The sequence below is a fragment of the Terrapene carolina genome, unplaced genomic scaffold (assembly GCF_002925995.2).
Source record: "Terrapene carolina triunguis isolate 2854851 unplaced genomic scaffold, T_m_triunguis-2.0 Scaffold96, whole genome shotgun sequence".
Classification (NCBI taxonomy): domain Eukaryota; kingdom Metazoa; phylum Chordata; order Testudines; family Emydidae; genus Terrapene; species Terrapene triunguis.
This window is the reverse complement of record NW_020664447.1, coordinates 60,386,122-60,396,847: the sequence shown is the minus strand read 5'-3', so window position 1 is coordinate 60,396,847 and position 10,726 is coordinate 60,386,122. Positions and strand designations below refer to the sequence as shown.

The 10,726-nt window shown below is 49.6% G+C and overlaps 1 protein-coding gene across 1 annotated transcript; it reads right to left on the bottom strand.

The window, feature by feature from the left end:
• Positions 1–318: 318 nt before the first annotated feature.
• On the bottom strand, positions 319–9,412 carry EIF2B2 (eukaryotic translation initiation factor 2B subunit beta). The gene is made up of 8 exons (XM_024192777.1): positions 9,184–9,412; positions 7,991–8,111; positions 6,827–6,975; positions 5,245–5,408; positions 4,786–4,881; positions 3,573–3,710; positions 2,789–2,855; positions 319–1,025 (listed from the first exon to the last, which is right to left on the bottom strand). Exons 1-8 carry the CDS (start codon positions 9,344–9,346, stop codon positions 868–870), a joined length of 1,056 nt encoding a protein of 351 aa, XP_024048545.1. The 5' UTR covers positions 9,347–9,412; the 3' UTR covers positions 319–867.
• Between the last annotated feature and the right edge of the window lie 1,314 nt (positions 9,413–10,726).

The window sequence follows — 10,726 nt, the reverse complement described above, 5'->3', positions numbered from 1 at the left end:
TGCAATAAGAAATCCTGCTCGTATTCTAATTTTATTCTGCCTCCACTCTTCAATTCACCCTTTAGCTCTAAATAGATTGGGGTTTATTTCTATACCAGTAAGAGGGTCATGTTACAAATTTCTATTTACTTATTAGGCATTACTATAGCACACAGGATTTAAGTGCCTAAATTAAAAACAAGAATCCTGGCCCAGCAGGTTTTACTGTCTAAGCAAAACCAGAGGAGGGAAATATTTCACTTCTTACCCTAAACTGTGATGTAGTGTTGCTGTGCACTGTTAAAAGAGCTGTCATATTGCCAGAGTGAGCTAAAGAGAATGCAATCTAAGGCCTTTGGTTTGTAATAGAAGGCTTTTCAGTTTGCATCCACCAAAGCAACTAAAGCCATCTTGCTACAACAGCAGCTCACTACTGGGGCCAGTGTGCTGCTACTGTTTGAAGAATGAGCATTTTATTCTTGTGTAGAAAATAAGCCAACAGCAGAGACCATTACAAGCAGTCTTTATTGTAGCACACTAAGGTAATGCAGCTTAGTGGCAACAGAGAATTCCATTTATACCCGGTCCATCATTGAACCAGAACTTCCGTGGAGATATAAAAGAATGGCAACAACAGGTTCCAAAAATCAAATAGATTAAAAACTGTTCCATGTGCCTTGTAATACAAGTGACAGAAGCAAAGCCAGGTGTAGATCTCTGCTCACTGCTGCTCTTGGCTAGGGTGGAAACATTATACTCCATGCAAATGTTTCCTTTTGAAGACAGTCACCCCCATCTCTGTAGCCCTGGATTTATTTAGCTGCTGGATCTTCCGAAAGAGCAAGGTAGGAAGAGCTTGGACACTGGGGCACTTCAAGCTAGTAGAGCTTAGAGTTCATGGTCATCAGGATGGTAGAGCTCACTCATGAGGCGATAGATGTAGGAGGGTGCATTACCCCCAATGTTGGAGATGAAGAGAGTAATGAGCTCTGGGGGAACATAGTCAAACACTGGGCAGTGAACATTGATCTTTGACAGGATCTCCCCTGAAAAGGAAACAGTCATGGTATTAGAGATGAGCAATGGACAAGATGATGTGGAGTGTGGCTTCACCATACACTGCCTGGAGTACAAGTTGTGACCCTTGCCCCACCATCCCTAAAGTCAGCACTGAAATAGCAGAACAAGATTCGAGACAACCCCAACCGTGGTAGGTTTATTTGAATTATGGATATAGGGCATAGTCTTGGATAAGAATGATAGAGTTTGCCCCTGCTGATAGCTGTTGCTGGTGCTAACCAGAAGAGCCTCCAGATGGAAAATCTGCAAAATGCCACAATGAAAGCCTTAATCAAAACTGCCTTAGCCCTGCACTTGTGGGGTCCTGCTGCACAGAAACATGGATTTGGAAGGTTGGTTGCTCTGTAACTGGGCACCAGAGCTGCTATCTTTTTGAAGATGGAATCTCAGAATTTAAGGCCCGAAGGGACCATCATGATCATCTAGTCTGACCTCCTACATGTCACAGGCCACAGAACTTCACCCACCCCTTCCTGCAATACGCTCATAACCTCTGGCTGAGTTACTGATGTCCTCAAATCTTCATTTAAAGACTTCAAGTTACAGAGAATCCACCATTCATTCTAGTTCAAACCAGGAAGTGACTAGTGCCCCACACTGCTGGAGAAGGCAACCCCCCCGCCCCCATCTCTGCCAATCTGATCGGGGAGGAAGGAAACACATATTGCCCTCCAATATGGTGATCAGTTAGACCATGAGCATGTAGCCAGACACCTGGGAAAGAACTAGCTGGAATAACTCTGTGCCATGTCCCATCTCCAGCCATTGTAGATATGTGCTAATAGTAGTCATAGATGGGACATATGCCATTGTAGGCAACCTCATCATAACATCCCGTCCATAAATGTATCAAGCTCAGTCTTGAAACAAGTTAGGGTTTTTGCCCCCATTACTCCCCTTGAAAGGCTGTTCCAGAATTTCACTCTTCTGATGGTTACAAACATTCATCTAATTTCAAGCCTAAAATTAGGGCCAGTTTATATTCATTTGTTCTTGTGCCAACATTGGCATTTAACTTCAGTCCTTTTACGGCCTGGTGTTTGTTCCTCTGATGTATTTTATAGAAAGCAATCATATCTCCCCGCAACCTTTGTTTTGTTAGGCAAAACAAGCCAAGCTCTTTATGATCTTTTCTTGTAAGGCAGATTCTCCATTCCTCTGATTATCCCAGTAGCTCTTCTCTGCACCTGTTCCAGTTTGAATTCATCTTTCTTAAACATGGGAGACCAGAATTGCACACAGTAACCTGGCCTCAGAAGCTCCAGGGCAGAAAGAAAACTGTCAGCCAGTAGTAATAATCCATATAGTATTTCTGGAGTTTTATGTTCCAAGAAGTCACACTACTTATGAGCGCTACACAGAAACTAGTTTGTTTCTCTGCTACTGTGCTAGGTCTGTTCCGCCCACCAGCAGGCAGTCACCATCAGAACCTTGATTTTTTTTTTTTAAATTACTACCTGTATAAGGAAGTGTTTAATAGGGCAGGAACCCAACTACAAGGATGGAGTTCAGAGGAAACCCTGTTCCATTCCTCCCATCAGCCAAGTAGCATGTAAACTAGGACAGTGGTCAGAGTCATTTCAGAGTTTAAGACAATGGGCAGGGTTTCCTGCCCTTGGTTACAAGCTAATTCTGTCTTTAAATATGTGAGACAGGGTCCCGGTTCCTGCTGCCTGGGGTCAACACAGCTAGTTCCCCTCCAAAAAACTGCACTAAAGAGGACCAGTACCTTCTGTGAATGGCAGCACTTCTTGTGGAGAGACAAACTTGTAGAATGAATCCTCTTCATTAGGGAACTGGAAGAAAGAGCAATAGGGTCAGAAGAGGCCACCCATCCCTATTATACCATATGGAGCTGGGGCATAAGTGCTGGAAGGGACTGAGCAGAGGAAAGTAAGGGCTTCACAGCTTAGGTTTGTAGAGTGTACAGCAGTTGCCTGCAGCCTCAGACTGGAATATGCATGGCAACTGCAGCAAGGGGCTCAGGCAAGCCATACATTCCTAGTTCCTTTCTGGCTGCTCTGCAGGATAGCCTGGTAGGTCAAGAGAGGAGAGAGACATGACTGCCCCAAGCTGCTCTTTAGTGACTTGAGACGGGATCCATATTACAATATCAAAAAAGCAGAGCAGGAAAGTTCTAAAACATCTCCTGCCTCTGAAGATGTGAGTTCAAATCGCCACTGGATTAAGTGAAATGAATATCGTAACTCTCAGTCTCTAGTGGATGTTGATCTATATCATAAGAGCCCACCATTCAGCATATCTGGCAATCTGTACTGGAACAAAGGCCTTATCTGCATCAGTAGAGCTGTTGCGGGGAGGTGTATCAATGGGGGAGGGGCATCCTTGCATTCGGATCAAGGTGCATTAGCAGGGTTGGTAGAAGCCTTCTGGGTTGCCAACCTGTATTTTAGCCAGTCAATGCTATCCATTCCTCACTTTCATGAGCAATATAGGTCCCTCTATTTGCCACGAGATCGAGCAGATGCTGTAATCAAAGTTGCTGCACCTACCTGCGGTGAAAGCTTGAACATAGGTGCACAGACGATGAGGGGAGTGGAGTGGTGTTTAGCTGCCAGTGCCAGGGTATGAGTCCCACTTACAGCGATCAACGCACCATTGGCCAAGATTGTCTTTGTACCAATGATCACCTTCCAAGTACAAATTAGTATTAGAGCACTTTGCAGTGAACTGAGACAGGCAGAGAAAAGGAGCTCCAAATCCTGGGCTACTGGCTCAGACCATGCTGGGGCTAGGGGCTGCAGGTTCCCACCATCTATATATATCACAGCAAGAGGGGATTACACTGACTAGACAGATAGTGAAAGGCTGGGATTCTAGCTCAGTAGGGTCCTGGGTCTGTTCCATCTGGGACTGGCTCTGCACAAAAGTTTTCCTCTACCTAGAACGGCACCCAGAACTGTCAGACCTGCTAAGTGGAAGTTAGAAGACTAGCAGGCATTCATTGGAGGGCTGTGGGGCCCTATTATCATCTCCACATGATAGTGAGGAAAGCAGTCCGAGCTCTGAGGATGTCCAGCAGCCATTTCCTGACACCCTGCCAAGGGCTGGCATACTGCCTACTATATGACTCGTGCTCCAGGCAGGGGCGCAGTGCTTCCCACTCTGGGGATGGGCAGGTTTTGGGGGGGGGGGGTGGGTTTTAATAAAAAAAAGGGGGAAAGGGGGGGGCCACGCGGTGGCGGGGGGGGGGGGGGGGGGGGGGGGGGGGGGGGGGTTTATTTAAAAAAAAAAAAAAAGAAAAAGCTGGAGTCAACCCTTTGTCTCACCTGGCTCTAAATGTCTGTCTCAGCAACTCTGCCTCCACTCAGCATCACTGTTTGTTCTAATGCATCCTGGAAATTTAGCCACGCAGGTGAGGGGCAGCTGGGAGTAAGTTGAGACTCCCAGTGGAAGTGTCCCAGTGCGATCAGTCACACTGGTCTCTGCATGTACACTGTATCCTGCTCCCCATCCCCAGTCTTTTTAAATTGTAAGCTTTTCAGGGGAGGGGTTCTCTTTCTACATGTCTGTATAGTAGCACTCAGATCGTGCTGGGTACAATATGTAAATATTAAAACCCCTCCTAAGACGACCTCTCTAGCCACCTCTCTCCAAGCTCTTTGAGGACTTTGATAGGGGAAGCAAACTCACTTGACACTGCCTATGGATGGCCCTATAAGGCCTGAGCACCAGAACCCCACTACTGCACCCCAAAAAACCTACCTTGTTGACTCGAGACATGACAGCAAAGATGGCTGCATCACTCATGACAGTGGTTTCAATCTCCTCTTTGGAAAGACGGACGGCCATTTCATGACCCTACAGAAGAGAGAGAGACTGGTGAGTTCCTTAAGAGGAACCAGACAAGGAAGCTCCTGAGCTGGACTCGATGCAGTGCCAGACACACCCAATTCAAACCAGAAGTTACATTATCTGAGCCAGATATGTGCCGGTGATATAGCACATATGCTGTCCTCTAAATCACTGGTGGGGCAGGCAAGAAGTTCCCCCCCTTCTTGGCCACAGCCAGCAATCTCACAACATTTCTTGGGGCAGCCTAGTCACTCCCTCATGCTGAGCAGAAGGACCTGTTATTTCTACACCTGCTTCTCCTAAGGCAGATAAAACACTGCACAGATACCACAGGCACAGCCTGGAGAACACGGCCAACCAGGGACCTACCTGGCAGAAGGGCGCACACTCCGCTACAATGACATGGAATTTCCGCTTGCGTGCTGCCTCCTTCAGGAAGGCCTCGACGGTGCGAGAGTAGCCAATGGTCATGATCACCTCATTGGAATGGATGTGCTCCAATGCCTGCATCGCAATGTTATCAGTGGTGCCCTCTGCAAGGGAAGCCATCCAGCAGTGAGAGGAGAGTCAGGCCTAACACCTGCCATGCTGATTCATGCCACAGACAGCACCAACAGGAAAGGGCACAAGCCCTCTGCCACAGCACACAACTGCAATTATCTCTCTCTGGAGCTATCCCATAGGCCAAAAAAACCCCAAAACATACTTTTTAGAGCTTTGGGTTTGAAGGGACAGCATCTGAGGGTTTGAGCTCCAACTTGATGAAAGGGCACAACATTCCTTATCTGAACACTGAGACCCCAATTTGGTAAGTAGATTATTACCTGACCCCCCGAAACCAGGCTCTGTGTCACATCACCGTTAGCTCAGGCAGTAACATGGCCATTGGTGGAGGAGCATCAGTTCAGTTCCCCAGCCCCTGCACCAGCTGGGATCAAGCTAGAGCCTGGCTGTACGTGCCTTGTGGCAGCACAAAGGGCACCACACCCTGACCTCCATAGACTCCCAAACTGCCCAGGAAAATAAGGCATATTGAAAATATCATCAGAATGGGAGAGGAAAGGACCAGCATCAGCCATGGTGGCCACCCTGCCCACAGACTAGCTCTTGGTGCCAGAATGGGAGATGCATGAGGAAGTTATAGCTTGCCAGTACTGAATGTGGAGGGGGGTTGCCAAGCAATGTAATCCTCAAGAAGACAGATGGTTGCTGATCTGGACAGATGTAGAAGACAGTCACACTGGTCTCTGCATGTACACTGCTCCCCATCCCCCAGTCTTTTTAAATTGCAAGTTTTCAGGTGAGAGGTTCTCTTTCTACATGTCTGTATAGTAGCACTCAGATTGTGCTGGGTACAATATGTAAATATTAAAACCCCTCCTGAGACATCCTCTCTAGCCACCTCAATGACCTGTTGGGAAGGAGAACTGAAGCAGAATGCTGTACCATGTGCAGAGTGGAGTTTGGGAGGCTCATAGCAACCCTCCTAGCTGTCTCAGGTGCTGCATGCAGACCTCCTTGGCTGCAGAGACAATACTTGCAATGCATCCGCCAGGGAAGAAGTGCAGGGGAAAATATTTAATTCTGTTCCCTTCAGGACAGAAGTCTATCTCCAGGGTCCATCCCTGTCCTGAGCACACCATAGCTCCATCTTAGTCAGTTGGGGGAAGGGCTCTACTCAGGTTCTTTCAAAGCCTTGAATGTAAACAGCACAGGGCTGAATTTTGCCTGTTTCCAGAAGGTGCATACTTGACACTGTTCTACTCGCCTCACAGGACCACATAGGAAGGGATCCCTGTCTGCTGCTCCCGGGACACACATTCTGCAAGATTGAGTCTCACAGCTCCCCATCCTTTCCATTCAAACTGGGAACTGGTTCTTCCCCATCCCTAATCCCATGAGCAGCCCTCTCTCCCACCCAGTGATAGAATGGTTTTAGTTCATCTCCTACCCAGCTCTATCAGCAGCTCACTAATAGCTTCAATCACATTAGCCCTGAGTGGGGGATAGGGCGTGTTGAAGTCCTCACTGAGCCCTCCAGAGGTCAGAAGCTTGTGCAGTGACTCCTGCTGGTCACTCTCCTCACTGCGCCCATGGAGCCTATGGAGAGAACACAGCCCATCACAGCAAGAAGGGAGCACAAGTAAACAACGTGATGAAGCCTATGGAAGAGGCTGCTTTTGAGCTACACTGTCCTTCCACAGCAGAGAAATAAGGGGCCTTACTTATTCGGGGTCAGATAAGAGGGCCACACCTACTTTCTCAAACAGCCTCCAGAGCAGACATGCCAAACCTGTGGAAAAAAGGCAGAAATTGGGCTTGCTTTTGGCTTAATTGGCTTGTGAGTTGCTTGTTGGCTAGTTTTTGGCTTGTAGTTTCTTTTTTTTGATCAGCTCCTGGCAAGCGGGGAGGGGGGGGAGAGAGTCAGGGGTGCAAAACAGGCCCACCACAGTCTAGACTGCACACCGGGGGGGGGGAGGTCTAGTCACATAGAGTACTGGGGGTTCTTAGGGATTGGCTTGTTTTGGCCTTGTTTTGAAATGGGATTAGCTTGATTTTTGGCTTATTGTGAAAGTCGGGGTGCTTATTTACCATGTGAAAGTTGGCAACTGTGCTCCAGAGCTGTCTGTGGCAGAAAGCTACCTGAAGCTTTGCCAATAACTGTACCTTCTGAAAGCTATGTAAGTAAACTTTGAAAGCTGCAGGAGGCACATGGAACAACCTGGCTCAAGGCTGCTGCTCCAACAGAACTCTCTCTCCTAGGAAAGTGGGGAGAGAACAGCACGTGCAGTACAGGGTCAGAACACAGAGAGATCTGCAGCAGAGGGAGGGTTCACACAGCAGTAACACATACTAGAGGAAACATTGTTAGTAGCAGGGAAACCACAAGGCTCATTGGGGCTACAAACCTTCCTACAAAGGAATTAAAGGAGTTTAACCTCGAAGGAAAATCTTTGAGACAGGGAGGACAGACCTCTCATTTAGACTCCTGAAGAGGTCTCACAGGAGCAGCAAAGAGAAGACACCATACAGGATCCAAATGATCCTGTCAAGAAGATCTTCTCCCAAATCACTGAGGGATACACACAGGCAGCAAGGGGAGGGAGAGCTTCACCTGCCATACTCCTCACGAATGATCTTCAGCACTCGCCGCACCATGTTTCCCACAGTGGTCTCAGATGGCTGGGCTGCAGTCATCCTCTTGCCCTCCTTCCGAATCAGCGCCATCAGCTCCCCTGAAACAAGGGGATGGCTTAGTCTCTATCCTTCCAAGAGCAGGTCCTGGCCACAGCCTCAAGTAACTCCACAGCCAGTGGCCCTATGCCAGCTTAAAACCAATCTACCCTTCAACAGCCCTGCACCTGTTTCAATTGCTACTAACATATTGGAATAAATATTTAGACAGAAAACTTAGCACCATGATCTAGAAAAACAACAGAGCCATGAGCAAAAAAAAAAAAAAAAAAAAAAAAGTTTCAGGTGGGCTATAAAGGAGAGATCATTCCAAACTTGACAGGCTTTTAGATAATATTACTACATGAGTGGATGAGGTGAAGACGATAGATGAGATGGGATTTTTACTAAAATATTTCATGCAGTATATCACTAAATCCCACTCACAAAACTAAGTCAAAGTGGTTTGGATGTCACACATTCCAGGAACTGTTCAAAGGATCATAAACAGTGAAGCACTGAGAGAGGGAAATCCAGCTGCTGGGTACTGCACGTGTCAGCATTAGCTCTGGTCTTATTTAACAGAGCATACTGAATTGGGAAGATCTGCAAATACCAGCAGGGAGGGAGAAATCCAGCGGGTCTTAGGAAAAGGCGGGGGGGGGGGGGGGTGAGAGGAGACTCGGTATTCAGGGGAAAGTATCCCAAATCCAGGGCCGTGGTGGGCGGCAGACACTCATTTTGCTGATCAGAGAATGTTTCCTATCAAAGCTAGAGAGGGGGCTCATTAAAGAGCTAACCCCTGGGGCAAGCCGTGATTTCAGGGCGGGCGAGAGAGGGGCGGACGGAGGGATAATCACTGCGAGTGCCAGGAACCTCGAGCGCGGGCCTGTGGCTGGGAGGAAGCATCGGGGCCGGGCGGCGCCGAGTCCTACGGAGAGGGAGAATCCCGGCTGCGGCTCGGGGAAGCCCCTTGTCAGCGAGATGGGGCGGGGGGCGCCCACCGCTGGGGAAACGAGCCCGGGCGCCGCTCGAGGGCAGGGAGCTGGCGCAGGCTGCGGGGACACCAGCGCCCCAGAGGGGGGTTCCCAGCCAAGGGCTCCCGCGGGACCGGCGCTGCTCGCCCCGCCTCACCCGCGCTGCCCCAGCGCCCATGGCCGATGATCTTCCGCAGCAGCCCCACCGTCTGCCGCGCCGCCTCCTCGGAGCTGAGCCGCTCCCCGCCCCGCTTCAGCCGCGCCACGAAGGCCTCGATCCGCTCCGACAGCTCCGACTCCTTCTCGGCCGCGCCCGGCATCTTGACGGCGGCGGGAACGAACCAAGGTCGGAACTGTGAGATCGAGGGCACCACTTTCACCCGGACGTAGGCCAGGCACGGACCACTTCCGCCTCTGTCTACTGCTATTGGCCGAGAGCCATTCTCTTCCCGTCCACTCCAGGCCGTTAAGCCAATCACAGAGACGGTCGAGGAGTCTCTCGTGCGGCGATTTCGCGGGGGGATTGTGCAATGTTTTCCGTCTAGAGCCTGTGACCTCTGACCCTCTCCCAAATTAGCGTCATTCCAGGGCCCTCCTCCGAGTCCGGCCGCGTGGGGTCTGCCGGGGTGGTGGAGCTAGGGAGGCTTCGTGGAGTCCACGTTGGGCAAAGTGAGACACACGTGCCTGGGGGAGGGGCGAAGGGAGTCCCACGTGCCTGAGATATGGGGAGCAAGTCCCTGGAACATTCTGGGGCGGGGAGGATGAAGCGAGCCCCACGTGCATACCTCCCAACATGTCAAGTGGCTAAAGTGGGGCTGCGCCACTGAGGTTCAGCCTCTCTGCCCCTTGTGCCAAATATGATATTGTGACAGCGCATGGGGTTGCAATGATGCTGAAATTTAGCCTGGCCACCCTGACAGAGACAGCAGAGGGACAGACCAAACCTGAGTGGCGCTGTGACCCTGCATCCCAAGTTGCAACACCACTTGTTTTGAGTGCCCAGAGCTAACTGCACCTCTCCTCCCCAAGCTGCCCTTAATGTAGGAAATGTTCCTTTTCCATTGGGATGGGGCAAGGTTGTGGGTGAAAGTGAACAGTCCTGTGGAACCTGGGACTGTTGGGAGTTCTGCACATGTGTGGGACATAGGGGGTGCACAAAGTGAGCCCTATGTGGCTGAGGTATGTGGGGGACAAGGCCCAAATAACATAGTGGACATGACAAAGGGAAGAAAGCCCCAAAGACCCAGGGATGCGGTAAGGGAATGAGACCTAAAGGCCCATAGATCTGAGGTGAAGGAGTAGGGGAGCGAGCCCCAAATGCCCAGAAGAGTTGGAGGGGAAGTAAACCCCAGTCTTCCATAAGAGGGCTCTCATTCATAACTCAGGGTGCACTTTTGTCTAACTTATGTTTGCAGCCTGAGAGAAGGGTGAGAGATTTAGCTAATTGGTATAAAAGAGAAGGCATTGTGACCCCCACACCGCACTTTCTGTAGAACAGTGCTCCACAAAGTCTACAGGTCTCAAAGTACAACACGCACTCTTGATCTGAGTTGTAACTGCTCAGATACAGTTAGGGTCTTACATACTGGGCACTGTCATCTCCCTAGACCAGGGATTCTTACGACAAATGTTTTGGTGGCCTCAGAGTGTGGCCACCAACTCTGGCTGGTGGCGATGCTGACAATTTTTCCTAAAATATT

What these genes read in the sequence shown, in the direction of transcription:
- EIF2B2 (XM_024192777.1), bottom strand. Translation starts at nt 9,346, where the DNA reads ATGCCGGGCGCGGCCGAGAAGGAGTCGGAGCTGTCGGAGCGGATCGAG. An exon ending in TGGGCGCTGGGGCAGCGCGG is followed by an intron (nt 8,112 to 9,183) that starts GTGAGGCGGGGC and finishes CCCTTGTTTCAG; the next exon opens with GGGAGCTGATGGCGCTGATT. An exon ending in ATTCGTGAGGAGTATGGCAG is followed by an intron (nt 6,976 to 7,990) that starts GTGAAGCTCTCC and finishes TTCTCTCCATAG; the next exon opens with GCTCCATGGGCGCAGTGAGG.